General features: G+C 35.2%; 1 protein-coding gene across 3 annotated transcripts in view; it reads left to right on the top strand.

Moving 5' to 3' along the window:
• The window catches only part of RELCH (RAB11 binding and LisH domain, coiled-coil and HEAT repeat containing), a 76,680-nt gene that overhangs the window by 20,671 nt on the left and 41,551 nt on the right, over positions 1-14,458 (top strand). For 2 of the 3 annotated variants that reach the window (XM_077786085.1, XM_031503937.2), the window contains exons 3-10: positions 3,722-3,793; positions 3,903-3,958; positions 4,068-4,181; positions 6,112-6,315; positions 6,405-6,496; positions 7,470-7,778; positions 12,116-12,191; positions 12,578-12,673. In XM_077786085.1, coding sequence (XP_077642211.1) covers positions 3,722-3,793; positions 3,903-3,958; positions 4,068-4,181; positions 6,112-6,315; positions 6,405-6,496; positions 7,470-7,778; positions 12,116-12,191; positions 12,578-12,673 — 1,019 coding nt within the window. The remainder of the gene's footprint in view (positions 1-3,721; positions 3,794-3,902; positions 3,959-4,067; positions 4,182-6,111; positions 6,316-6,404; positions 6,497-7,469; positions 7,779-12,115; positions 12,192-12,577; positions 12,674-14,458) is intronic. The other variant, XM_077786083.1, reaches the window with a different exon arrangement.

Below are 14,458 nucleotides of genomic sequence, written 5' to 3'. Positions count from 1 at the left end.
GCACCTGGAGTTCTGCATTTACTGGGCAAGGAGGAAGGACTCAAAATGGCAGTTAAGGAACAACAGACCTTGTAACAGTATGAAAGTGAGGAAAGCTGGGTAAGCACTGGAGCCCTTGATACTTCAGCGAAGAACTACTTTTAAAAGAAAATGTCCAAATGCCATATAGTGGCTTCACAACACAGAACTACCCTTCTACCATTATCTGAAGTACTGGGTACTTCATAGTGAAGTATGCAAAAATCTGACAAGGTATTCTAAATGTAGATTATAAAATTCTAATATAATTGGAAATACTACTGCTTACATAACAGAAATGCTGGATGATTTTAGAAGTACTGCTTATTTCCTCAACTTTTTGGTCTTGGCTCAGCAAGACTGCTGTTCATGTAGATCTCAACTAGTTCAGTCCCAATTGTAAGTGCTCCTTTGTAGATTCTTTGTACGTATCTATGATCCAATAACTTACGAAGTCAGTAACAAATATAAATCAATAGAATAAGATCCTTGAGAAAGCTTAATTTTGAAATTTCAAAGCTCAACAGAGAAGCTACTCGTTCCTAATATGCACTTCTCTTTTAAGGTGTATTATATTAGCTGCATGAAAACTGAAACATTTAAAAATTGCTGATCTGAAAACCTTGGTCCAATGCATCATTGCCTGCTTGAAATATTCACCCATTTAAGTCAGGCTTTGTAATTTTTTTCAGGATGGTAACTGTAGTGATTAGAAACTTTTAATAATGAAAAAGCCATTTAAAAGCCATCATTTTTAATAAAAAGAGCCATTGTAATTTGGATAGTTTTCTCCCCTAAGGCAAACTAAATTGTTCAGAAATTTAGTAGGAACTGTAGGAAGATTACCCAAACTTGTAGGAAGATTACCCAACCTCAAGGCTCTAAATTTATATTCTTTGCTTTCCTGGTGCAGAGGAATATCTGATTCTTTCCTTTCTTAGGCTGTCTGCAGCAAAACTTTTGTTCATTATTCTTAAGTAGTGCCAGCTCTTTCACCATTTGCTGGGAGTTGTCAGCCTAGTTAAGCATGAAGTTAAATTTTGGCTTGGCTTGTCAATGCTTCTGAAGGTGTAGCTTCAGCTTTGTAACAGGAGAGGGGGAGAGGCATCAGGTAATTTATATTAGAAGTCAATAGTTCATAATGGTTACAAATAAAGGGGTTAAAAGGTTACCTTTTTATGTAAGAGAATGCTATAGAATCAACAAATGGGGATTATTAGTGTTGATTTCATTGGTAGACATCTTGAATTAAAAATCATTATGTGTTTTGGCAGAAGATGACATTTCAGTATAACTTAAAGAGCTTTTAATCACAGTTTAACATTTGACTGAAGTTAATTTTATAGCTATTTACGTGTATAACTGTATAAACACCTATAAACTTCTTCAAATAAAAGCTACATTTGTGACTGACTTGAAAGCATCAAGGTTTGTATGATGGCAATTATCATGGTACCATTAGTAAGATTAGATGAGGTACAACTGTAACAATGCTGTGTTGTGGTGGGATTATGTGGCTGTTTTGACATGCTACCAATGACAGCTTCTCGAATATACTATGTCTAGAATCTTCTACTATGTAACAGAAACATGCAGCAGAGTAATCTACTTTTAAGGTTGAATGGGTAAAGTCCTAATGGCTTCTAAGAATTGTCAGCATCGTCACAGTTCACTAAAAATCAGTTCTTGCCGTCTGACATGGGTTTTTCTGACATGAGATTTTTGGTTTTCTACGCCTTCAGACATGTCTTACTTCTACTTTCCTTAATTAGATTCCTGAGTTTTTATAGTTTTCATTGTTTTTCTAACTTTTTTTATTATTTATATCATTCTAGTGCAGGGCACTCCTGATCTGCAACTGTTCTGGTCTTTGCAAATATTTTTCAAGAGTAAAATGTTAACACGTAGTCATTTCCGTAAGAAAAATTACTTAATTTGTGTTCTTTTAAATTTTCAAAAAGTAACAAATTAGCATCTTACAACTGTTCAAATGCAAGGAAGTGCTAAAATTAGGTACTTGCTTTATGATGAGAATGTTTTCTAACTTTGTTGCACAGAAGTATTTGCAGATCAGCATTGCTGAATACTAGAGAGATTTTACATATTTTATTCATTGTATCCTCAGTTGCGCTTTTGTATTGCTGCAGTAAAATTCTGTGCATCAAACAAGTTACTTTCATGTAGCAAATGTGGTGTACTGTAGTAACTCCTTCAGTTTTTATGCAGAACTGCAAACTGAGTGAATCTTTTTTCCATGAGTGCTAATTACCAAGAGTCTTAGTTAGAGATGCTCAAAAGAGGAACTGGTTTTATTTGCAGCCTTCAGTAACATTTTTTTTACCAGCAAAGGACAATGCAGTGTTTCTGCTGTGCATTTTGTTCTGTGTAAATATTTCAAAATGCCATATTAAATTGTTTCCAGGCAGTGATTAAAGATCTCATGGAAACTTTCTTGTTAAAAGTCACTACATTTTTCCTTTTGTTTGGGAATAAAGTAGATAATAAACTATTCTAAATAGGTCATCTAACACTTCAATGTGGTAGGTGTTCTGTGCTCATCTCTCCTAGTTAAGAATCCTGTGTTCTGGTAACTATATTTTAGTGTGATTAGATTAATCTGAGAATTAGTGAAATGCATGTATTTATCTGGTAATCTCTTAAATAGGTTTCCTTAGATGTTCTACCTGTAAATGGCTATTAAAAGAACATTTACTATATGTTTTGCAAAGGTCCATGGGGTTAAAATTTGAAGCCACCATATACATATGACCTCAGCATCAAAACACATGAAATCCCAGTGTGCACAAATCACCACTGGCCCTTTTTGGAGGAAACATTGGAACATGAGAAACAAATGAGAGTGACTAGGGGAGTGAAAAGGTGAATTAAGAGTGGAGAACTAGAATTAAGTATTTTTGAATGTAAAGCTGACTCTTGGTCTTTGAAAATCGGTGCAAATTTTCAAGAGTAATGCTGCAAAGACTTTTTTCCTTTCAAGTTTTTTTTTTTTTAAGTACTGCAGAAGAGCTGCATTTTTTGGGTGTTTTTGGTCTTACGCATCTCTCTTCATTTGAATTCAGTGAACTGAATTCAAAATCCTAATTGACTGTAGGGCATTCCTAAAACTTCACTATTTTTAAATAGAAATTTAAAATTACTTTTTTTTCTAGTAAGATAAAGTACCTTTCAAGATCTCACATTTAAATTACTAAGATTTTGGTGTATGATTTTATTTTCCAAAAAAAGTCTGGTGTCAATGGGACTGTACATTCACTTCATGGTTTAAGCTTTGCTACATGGAGACAGCTTCCTCTGCCTGCTACAACATACTTGTTTCATTTAGATCTGTGTTCTTATTGCCCACATACTCCTGTTGCCCCCCCCCCCCCCCCCAAAAACCAAAACATTTGACAGCATCAGCTCCCAAATACTTTTCCTAAAACCTTACAGCAAGTCCTTGTCAGACAGCTTGAAATTTTGACTTAGCTAACCCAAGGCCAATGAAACTATGGAAAATGTTCACCAGTTTGCTTTCAAACCAACTCTGCTGCATGTGTTCATAAGTTCCATAAAGATTGCATGCTTTACGTTTAATACAAACGGTATCTTTTTTTTCACACCCATCCTTGCTTTTTATATTTTATTTTTGTTTCCCTTGCCTTGGTTGGATGCCTGTGTGTGTTTAATCCAAATCCCTGTCCAGTCCTGGAGTTTGAACTACGGAAAGCCAAGGAGACCATACAGGCCCTTCGAGCCAACCTGACTCAGGCTGCAGGTGGTGTACATAAACCTTTTCTTAAGTCTCTACTTTAAACAATGTAGAAGTAGCTGACCTCATCCTCTGTGAGAGAGTAAAATTTAGTTACTTATTTTTTCCTCCCCAGAAAATGAAGTTCCTTTGCAGGAACGAAAAAATTATAAATCAAGTCCTGAAATTCAGGTAGGTGGCTGGTGATAAATGAACTTTGCATGGATTTTAGTATCAATATGCTTCCATAGCTGGAAGGGAGGATAAACCAAAGATCTAGTGCCTTTTTTTTTTTCCCCAGGAGCCAATCAGACCTCTTGAGAAAAGAGCTCTAAACTTCCTAGTTAATGAATTTTTATTGAAGAATAGTTACAAGCTTACATCAATAACATTTTCAGATGAAAATCATGATCAGGTAAAGTTTCCTTGTGGGTTTGTTTGGGGTTTTTTGCGCGTCTGCTTTCAATATTCTGATCTTGTAATAAACTCAAATGAACTTAAGTGATTTTTCCTGTGCATGCAGTTTGCTTCATGTATATGAATACTCTAAAAGTTAAATATGCTAGTTAGCATTTTCATATATAAACCATGGTTTGAAAACACAGCATTTTGAGCAGTAGTTTCCCAAAATTTGTAGGAAGGAGACAGAGTGTTTGCATTCTTTAAAGGAAGCAAAACGAGAAGTGAAATATTGAGTTAGATATTTCCTTGTATTCTGGTGTGACGCACATTCAGTTCAACTCAAGAATCTGGATCTCAAACTTAATTTTTTCCTTAGATCCTACTCAGTCAACTTGTGCAGGATATACAATTTACTCATTGGTTGTTTTTTGGAAATGCATATGTGAGAGTACTTAATCACCTATGGCATTTCAATAAGCTCTTGGTAATAAGGTGTTACCTTGGCTCTTTCCCAACTTGCCTGTGCTTTGATGCAGTTTTCTTAAGATGATCAGTTTTATATGTCTCTTTTGGCTTACAATTGATGGGAAGAAATATCTTGAGAAGAATGTTTGGAAGGTTCTAATTACATTGTAACTGTTTCTGGGTAGACAAAACACCCAGTAACATCAATACTCAATATGTATTTATCACAAAACAGAAGTATTGCCAGAAGAATTAAATATAGAATTTAATCCAGTTTTATCTGTAACTGGTCCTCCTATACTTTTCCTATATTTCATCTCCTAATCTGTAAAGCAAACATGTTGTTAATTAGAATTTCTGAATCATTCACTTCTACTGAATATTTACGCTTAACGTCCAAATACTGGTGACAATACAGCCCCCTAAAGAGAAAAGATGAATAGTTTATCCTATTCGTGTTCTCAAATGAGAATGTTTTGTGTTGTGAGACAATTAGCAAAAAAGAGCTACATTCTTAATTCTAAAAGGTTAATATAAACATACTGCTATTACTGTGTAGTCAGCACATTTTTTTCTACGTTATTCACATAATTCTTTGAGAAAATAATCTTTCCGGACTATGGAAAAAATATAGTGAAGACTGGGAACAATATGAAAAAAAGTTTAAACCAATACTGAAAGTTAATGTCATTAAAGGCCCCATCACAACTCCTGTGTAAATGTGCACAGACTTATTTGTATATACAAACATGGAATATTCTTGTATTAAGAGGATTAAAAGATGTAAATGAGAAAAGGAAGAAGACAGAGTGATGGTTTGAGACAGGAGGCCCTTGTATTGTTTGCACCTTGCTGTCAGTCTTGTACCGAGCTGTTTAAGCTGTATTAGATATCAGGAGGAAATTCTTCATGGAGTTAAACATTGGAATGGACTTCCCAGAGAGGTGGTGGAGTCACTGTCCTTGGAGGTGTTCAAGAAATGACTGGATGTTGTACTTAGTGCTCTTGTTTACATGGTGTTGATCAGTCAAAGATTGGACTTGATCTCGGAGGTCTTGTCCAACCTAAATGATTCTGTGATACTGTGCCTGTCTTCCACCTGCACTTGTGAGTGAAATGGGAACAAAACCAGTATTTCTGCCTTGTGTCAACTGCATTGGCTTCTGCTACAATTTGAGCAATATTATTTCTGATTCTAAAAAGTGTTCATGTCTTAGCAAAAAAAAAAATTAGCCTATGTGGTTGGAAAGGTAGTCTCTCTAGTATGTTACCTAGAGCTGCCTTTGTGGTGAAACTGCTTTCACAAAGTAGATCCTTCCTCTACTATTCTTTCTTGCTGAGTTAAGCTTCTATCTGATTTACTACAGTGCAGTCTTGATGTGATTATTTTGCTATTGCATCACCTGTGGTCAAATGAGGAAGAGAAAAGAAAATAAAAGGAAGTATATTGTATGCTTTAGTTTTTTATTCTTTTGAAGGATTTTGAACTTTGGGATGATGTAGGATTGAACATTCCAAAGCCTCCTGACCTGTTACAACTCTACCGTGACTTTGGAAACCATCATGTTGCTTCAAGAGATGTCGTGGATGCATCAGTTGGTGTAGAAGATGATGAGTTAGAGGCTGATACTCCTATACTTGGGACCGTCCCTGTGTTTGAAACAGCACCACAGTCAATAGAAGTAAGACTGTACAGAAGAAATGTTACAGCTCTCTGATGTACTGCTTAACTTTATTGTACTAAACTCTTCTGTTTCTGTCTTGTGTTTAGCAATGTTTAATAGTGCAAAAATTAGAAGATCAAATTAGTGTGTTAAACAGTGAGAAATGGTCATTGATGGAACAAATCCAAAGACTTGAAAGGTAAGTTCTTATCAACCCATTTGACTCTTGATAAATGTTGGATAACTTTTCAGTGTTTTTCTAACACATATGTGGAACCATAACTTGGATGTAGGAAATGACTGGGAATTCTTCAGGGCAGGGCAGTCTTTCCTCTTCAATATATAGTATTTGATTTAGGAAAAGGAAGATACTTCAAACTATTTCCCTATATTACCTGTAATTTTGTAACCAGTTTTGTTCTTTCAATATAACTTCTTTATTTGTTTGAAAACAATCACTCTGATCTGTTTTACATAGGTTTTGTCTTCAGTTAGCTTTATGTCACTCCTTAGCACGTAAAGCTTGCAAACACTGTCAGAAAGATGCTTGTTTTAACATCTGATGTCAATGTAGTTTTTCTTTCTGAAGAGCAAGACTAGTAAACATGATGATACCTTTAATAACAGCAAAAAAAAAAAAGTACTTAAAAGGTTCGCCAAAACATGTCATTCTGTAAGTCCTAAGATATCATTCCTCTTAAGAGGTGTACTAATGCAGTGTGTGGGAAAGTGCATAAATTTTAAATGGCTTCGTTGACTTGCATAGTTACCATTTCAAAGCCAGATAGGATAGTACATATTGATTCACCACTCCAGTATTTTATGTTTTGCATCCTAGATAGTGTTCTATCTTGTGACAGTTTGTGTCTCAGCACTTGCATTTCAACCAGAAGGAGATAAAGATGTTGTTACTTGTTTCATTGACTCACTCACTCTTAGTGCAACATTTTTCCTGCTACTAATTATTTACTAAAGTGCTCAGTGAAACTAGTGCTTATTTGAACAGTTTGTGTCATGAAAGTTATTTCTGTTATAGGAGTTCTTAAACATACATGAATTGAAGAGTATGTTGAGCTCTTCAGTATGTTGTCTTTATTTCTGTGCTGCAGTAGTGTGATTTGAACAGCATTTGCATGAAGGCTACAAAAATATTTCATATTTTGATTTTTCAGTGAAATAGATGTTCTCAAGAATGAAAGCTTTTCTGTGTCAACTGTTTATGGTGTAGCTCCCCATCCTTCTTTAAAACAAGTGCCTCTCAGAGTCTCAGAGGACAATGGACGGTACTTGGATATCAAGAGCTCTGAGAATGACAGTAAACATGGCGACATTGAGGAAACAAGCCTTGCTTTATCAGCTGAAGTGGATTCAAGGACTTCTAAAGATGATATGCTAAATTCTGTGTCCTCGAAAGAGACAGAGAAACTGTCCTCATGTGCTCCATCATCTAAAGCTGCAGTCCACTTTGATAAACCTAATAGGTTAGTGATAAGTTGTAAACTGCATGATATTATTAAAAATTCTTGTAATGTGAGTAGATATTTTTCTAACAGTGAAATTCTGCCAAGTGAATAGATCATTTGTGTTTTGAAAGCAAATAAAAGACTTAACATACCTCTAGGGTACAGTGCTGATATTTTTATATTGTTCCTAATCTCTTTAGGAAGGAGTACATATGACAAACCTACAGTTTTAGTGTCAAGTTTCAGAAATTCTTTTACTTCCTACTTGTTTCTAAACCCAGCCCTGTTTGTTCCAAAAAAAAAAAAAATAGTTAAAATCAGAATAATGAATGGGAAGACAAGGGAGTTCTGTTCTCTTTTAAGTTTTAATTTAGTAATTCTCTTCTACTTGAAGAGTTGGGAAAAATTTCTGCTTTTTCTGTGTAGGTGTTTATAACTTTCCTAGAGAGCAGTACTATTTTTCATTTACTTATTTTATAATTATCAGAAAGGTATCTTATGGCGTACTGCTTTTTTGAGTTTTGATTTTGGGGCAAACCTTCACTAGGTAGTTATGATTCTTTTAATTAAATTAGGGTGTTTGTGTTGTGTTACTACTTGGAGACTGAGTTTGTGCTTGTAAGGATTCTTGAGAAAGCCCTTTCAACCTATACAAGTGTTTTTATAATGAAAAGGAGAATTGATCTGTTCATTAAGTAGTAGATAAACCACTGTAGTCATCAGGAGTAACACGGACTACAAACATAATGAGGGTATGTACAACTTGTAATTGCTACCACTGTGGACAAAGATATGCAAGTAGCTCACCCTTTGATCTTACTGTTGCTGTTTGTAGGGAAGCAGGCAGCCATCCTGCTTTGTCTTTTGTCCCTTAGTGAGCCCTTGCTGGTGATACTGTAATTTGTTTCTAGAGTTATCTTTCCATCTGAAAATACCAGGTAGAAATCTGTGTAACATTCTGTGCAGATGGAAAAATAAATGCAAGCTTGTAGTGGGGGGGGAGAAGAGGAACACCCAAAAAAAAAAGGAGCTGCTAACCCTGCTAATAGTAACCTTTTCTTGCAAACACTAACAATCCTGCTTTTTCTGTGTTTTCTGTACTTCTTGCACTAACTTATAGGGTCAGGGCTACTTTTTCAGTGATATCTCAGCTTTTAGAATTGAACAGGAGGAAAGATTTCTGAATATAATACTCTGGAGTCTCATAATAAATTTCTTCTCTCTTAGTTGACTATATCGTTGTTTAACAGGAAAGTAGAACAGCTTAGATTTTTCTAGAAAATGGTCAGTGGTTTGGTTTAAGCTTTCCAGATTTTTTTCTTTTTAAGTTTCTTTCATAATCTAGCTAAAAGTCTAGACTATGTAGTAATCAAAACTTCAAGCTGTTGTGCATTGATTGCTGTGTACTTGTCTGCCTACTTTCATTTGGCTTGTTGCAAGTTTATTCTTCCTCAGACTAATGGTGAGTGCTGGGTGGCATTAAGTGCATAAATATTAGATTGATAGGATTAAATCACTGAGGAAGGAATTTCCAGTAGAATTTATGAAAATTTCCAGTGTATTTCCAGTAGAATTTATGAAAATAGAGACTAGAAGAACATAGTTTGTTTTGCTGCTCACAGTTGTTTTAACTATAACTGCACATAGATTTATTTGAAAAGTGGTTCTTTGAATGAAACCGTGAATTCCCGTTGAGTTAAATTCACAAGTCCCCTCAAATACAGTTCACTGCAAAGATAAATAATGCATGTGTAATATGTAGCTATTTTTGTACTCCACTTTGGGCTTAATATGTCAGCAAAGAGTCAAAGCAACGCATATTTGATACAGTGTTTTATAGCCCAGTATCTAGTACTAAATTTTCTTCCTGGATTATGCCTTAGGTTTGTAATAATGCAGTAATTTTTTTTCACTAAAAGAATTGATTATTTGTTAAATGTTTTGGGATCTGCAGGAGAGGCAGCACAGTGGAAATATTGGATATTTATTGATTTCAAACCAAGTTTATTTATAGAAGACAATTACTATCATTTATTCAGAATGTACTAAGAAGGGTTAAAAACTAAGACTATCATAAAAGGCAAGATCACTACTACTGTATCTATAGAGTGTTTTCTTGGCATAAATCTTGCCCAGATGGGAAGAGAGAAGAGGAAGTGAGCCTGCTTTGTGTGACTGCACTTAGAGCAGCTGTGTGTGCATGCTGGCAAATGAGGACATAGCCATCATTGGAAAAATGCCTCAGTTAACAGATGGCAGTGCAAAGCACTAGCAGTGGTTTACACAGACTACAGCACATGTGTTTATTCAACTAATTTGAGGTGTGTGGTAATTTGCACCAAATACAAGGTGCTTTCTGTATATAGCAGTCTCAGCTTTTTGAATGAATTGATTCTAATGTCCCAGTTATATGGAATAGAATAGTAGTGCTTGGGCTCTTTATTGCTTGGGCTGTACTTTCTTATATCCAAACGTCTTCAGTACTTACATCTGTTGGTCCTTGAACAGACTTGCCACTGACCTGTATGCAAGAGGCCTTGGTCTTTCATTGGTTTTGTTCAGCATAGCCATCAAGGATTTTGTTAGACTTCATTAAGAGAAAAGCTTTCTGGACTCCAAGTATAGCCAGCAATTGTAAGAGGATCCAAACTGCCCAGAGCTTGCTGTTATTTAACTCACAGGGAAATTTAGTGACAAACTGTCATACTTACTTCTAACTCTCTGCAAAGTGGGAATGGAACTTTGCCCTTATGTAGGATTTTAATTAGGATTCCAAGTGGGAAATGATCTGATTTTCTTAGAATGAATGCCAGAATGAAGGACAGTCTGGGCAAAGGGCTGGCCAAGGCCTTGCCCCTCTGTGTTGATGTTAAGCAGCTGCTTTGCAATGCTTGCTTATATGCTCTCAGTGTAAAAAAACTCGACACTCTTGAGTAGAGCCTGTAAATCTGTCACTCAAGAATATTTTACAGCATAAGGACTAACATATTGTGAAAGAGGTCTTTTACAACTAGCTACTGTTCAAGTAGTTTAGTAACTTTTTTAAAGTGAACCTTGCACAAAACCAAGGTGAACAGAATTAAAACAAGCTCCCTCCATTAAAATTTAAAATGTACTTCAAAAATCCATACTCTTAAGAAAAAAAATTTTAAGCAATAAATAAAAATTCCTATTTATCATAATTTTTAAATAGTGAAAAGAGGAAAACTGGTATATTTATGTCCTCTTTAATTAGTTTAAGTAATTGTAAGTAGGAGCTTTGATCCTTAATCAGCTTTTTCAGTTAGAAAAGGGTAAATGATGGTGTATTTACTGTAAGAAGTATTATGTTTCAGTCTTTTATGTAAAATGTATGTCCATGCACATAACCATTTGTGTGTTGGATTTTGTGTGCTCGTGTGTATTTTTGAGGGTTCAAAGGTGTTACCGATTTCCACATAAAAAATAGGAGTTGCCTCCTCTCAGTGTTACTAGAGGACTCAAACAGCAGATGATGGAAATAGGTGAGATGCTTTCTGTGCATGTTTTGGAAGACAAATGTTGTCTGTCTTCTTTGAACATAGTGTTTGAAGCAGTGTTAGATTAGCATCTAAGTACAAGGCTTCAGATAAGGCAGAGGAAGTTGTCATTATTGGGAAGAATAGGGTGCTGCCTGTTTAATGTAGTGGTCAGTAATTGTTTTCTGAGAACATTTCTGCCAAATTACCCTCTTCAGACATGGCTGTTTTGAAGCTTTTATCAGAGTTTGATATGGATGCTTAAGGCGTTTAGTAGCTCAGCTGCATTGGCTGGTGCTGGATGTGGTCATGAGGCAGTGCTTGTGCAGATGCAGCCAGTACAAGGGCTTAGACAGCAGTTTAAGATTGATTTTGAGGTTCTGGCAGCATTTGAATACCAAGTTAGATCCCAAAATGGCAGTTGAGCAAACTTTATTTAACCCTGAAGCTCATAACTTGACTGACTACTCAAATGCTTTTATGCAATTTGCAGAATCAGAGCATTAAGCAAAAATACTGTTTCACGTGATTTCTGTGCCCACCCTGCCCTGTTTGCATAATTGTATGCTTCCTCTTGTATTGCCTAAACTTCCTTTTCTTCATGCTTTAGTCCTATTTTTGTCTGTACAGCAGTTTGAAAGATGTTATGTTTTTTTGAACTAAAACTAACTTCTTAATTAGGACACTCAAGGTTTTTTCTTACTACAAACGATACACCCTGAAAGTCAAAGATAATCACTTAAACATGCTTTCTGGGTGTCATTTTACCTAGTTGATTAAACCAGAGTGAAAGGACTCACTTTATCACCTTTCTGATTTATACTGTCTTCCCCCTCTCCCTTTTTGATGATATTTCAGGAAATTGTCACCAGCTTTCCATCAAGCACTTCTGTCTTTCTGTCGGATGTCAGCAGACAGCCGTTTGGGATCAGAGGTATATTTCCAGTTGACATAAACTAAAAGATCTTCATTTTGCATGGCAGCAATAGTTAAACAAGCAATAATTGCTTTGAAACAAGATATGGAAAGATGACTCTATGTGCATGAAAGTTAAGAAATAAAGATATGTTCTCAGATTTTATGGTAAATATGAAACCTAGTGATAGAGGTGTAATTATGGGAACTTTTGAGTTTCTCCAAGTGGATTCATGCTTTTGGAATTACTGACACATCAAAAACTTACAGCTTGATGTATGGGAATAAATTAAATACTTTCCTGGTAAGTTACCAGCCTGCTGCAATTTTTATTATTCCTTTCAAATGGTATTTTTCTGTTCCTATACTTCTTAAAAAAAGCAAACAAGCAACTTGGTTTTCTAGGTATCTCGGATTGCAGACAGCGAGAGAAGTGTCATGTTAATGTTGGGACGCTGCCTGCCTCATATTGTTCCTAACGTGCTGCTTGCAAAACGAGAGGTGAGGAACCCGGAAATATTACATTTTATTTTTATCACGATATGTTGTTGTTCATTTTGAAAATGTTGTGTCTAACTTCATGAAAGTCTATTACTTGCAATCATGTTCTTACTTTTGTGCATGCATCTCTGCTCCTAGAAAATGGTTTTACACCTCTGTCAGGTGAGTTCAGTAAACCTGCATGGTATGCTAATATCCTTCCTCTGCTTAAGGCACCCATTAGCATTCAGCAAGACTGTTACTGTAGGTCCATCTGTTTGTGGTAGCACTGTTTTTGTTAGGGAAGACTATATCAATGTGCATTGTAAAAACAGGGGCTGTAAGTTCAAACATAGTTTGGTTTATTTAATTTATCAGTTTAAATAAGAAATAATATTCAGGTTCTTTTGCAGCACAACATCCTTCAACAAAAATAATTTTCAACAAACAAATTATTTTAATATCGTTTCTTGGAAGCTCCATGTATCAGCCAAGCAAAGGTTCATCAAAAATACCCCTTCATAAGGAAATGAGCAATTTTGCTTATATGTTTTCCTTAACTTTAAAATGAGAATGACTAAAAATTATGAACATATAATGTGTATTTCGAATGTAACTGAACGTGATGGTTTGTGTAATAATTCATGCTGTATAGCATACAAAAGGAAGGGGAAAAAAGTGACTGGTTTTGTTTTGCTTTGTGTAAATATTTCACATTACCAAATATGTAAAAAAAACCCAAAAACTGAAGCAGTATCAAACAAAACTTCAGTGTCTTTGTAGTTGACACTGAAATAAAGGGTTTGAAGTAGCATATCTTGTTGAGCAAGTTTTAGTCCTTGTTGACAGGACCTACAGTATGGTAGACTTAGTAATGTGTTTTGCAAAATTTCATTTTAAGGCTTTGAAAATTCCTCAAGAAATTTGTACTGATCCCATAATCTAAAATTTTTTATCATACAAGTAATTATTAGTCACTGACATGGTGAACTTGAGATTTGAGAACTTGAAAATTCACGAAAGACTTTATTTTTGAAGGGATGGAGGTGTTAACTGGGTGCTCTGGAAATGCTTCTGTCTTTCACAATAATTTGTGAATGTTCCTGGATCAGTGCTTAATTTCTGATTTCTTATTTATTCCTTTCCTTCCTTCTGCTTGGCAGGATGTGGTATTTTGGCTCCTTTTCACAGCTTTTAGCATAATCTGTATAATGTATTGATTAGTCTGTTTCCTGCGTGGTTCCTTCCTAGGTTATTTTACAGTGGAAGCTACATTTGATTACATGTATTTTTTCCTTAAATTATTTGCTTCCGTTTAATTGAAAAAGCCGTGAATCACGATTGAGTAATTGGATTACATGGGATGCTTAATGTTGCAGTAATTGAAGTTTGTTTTAAAAATACCTTCTTTTAGTTCCCTGACACCTTCTGCTATAACTATTTTAATGTCCTTTCTGATGTAGTCATGGAACTTGAAGAAAAAGTTGGGTAGACCATCTGTCAGTATTTATCCTAATCAAATTATGGAAGGCTAACCTAAGAACTAGGCTGGCTTCAACAAAGTATAACTTTGAGTCTTGTCTTTAAAAACCTTATAATGTTTTGCACAGATAAGTGGTGTAAAAATATACATAAAGATCACTAATTTGAGAAAGATGTGTAACAGGTTCAGATCACAATGCAAAGTTCTTGCCAGAGTGTTCTGAAACAACAACAATAGTAGTATTTAAGATCTTACACTATCAGTGTAATGGGATGAGAGTTAAACGTAATTTTGTGATGACTCCCTGAAATGTCTTTGTTCTT

This window comes from Lonchura striata, chromosome 1 (genome assembly GCF_046129695.1).
Source record: "Lonchura striata isolate bLonStr1 chromosome 1, bLonStr1.mat, whole genome shotgun sequence".
Classification (NCBI taxonomy): domain Eukaryota; kingdom Metazoa; phylum Chordata; class Aves; order Passeriformes; family Estrildidae; genus Lonchura; species Lonchura striata.
The sequence above is the reverse complement of the archived record's forward strand: the minus strand, read 5'-3'. Positions and strand labels throughout refer to the sequence as shown.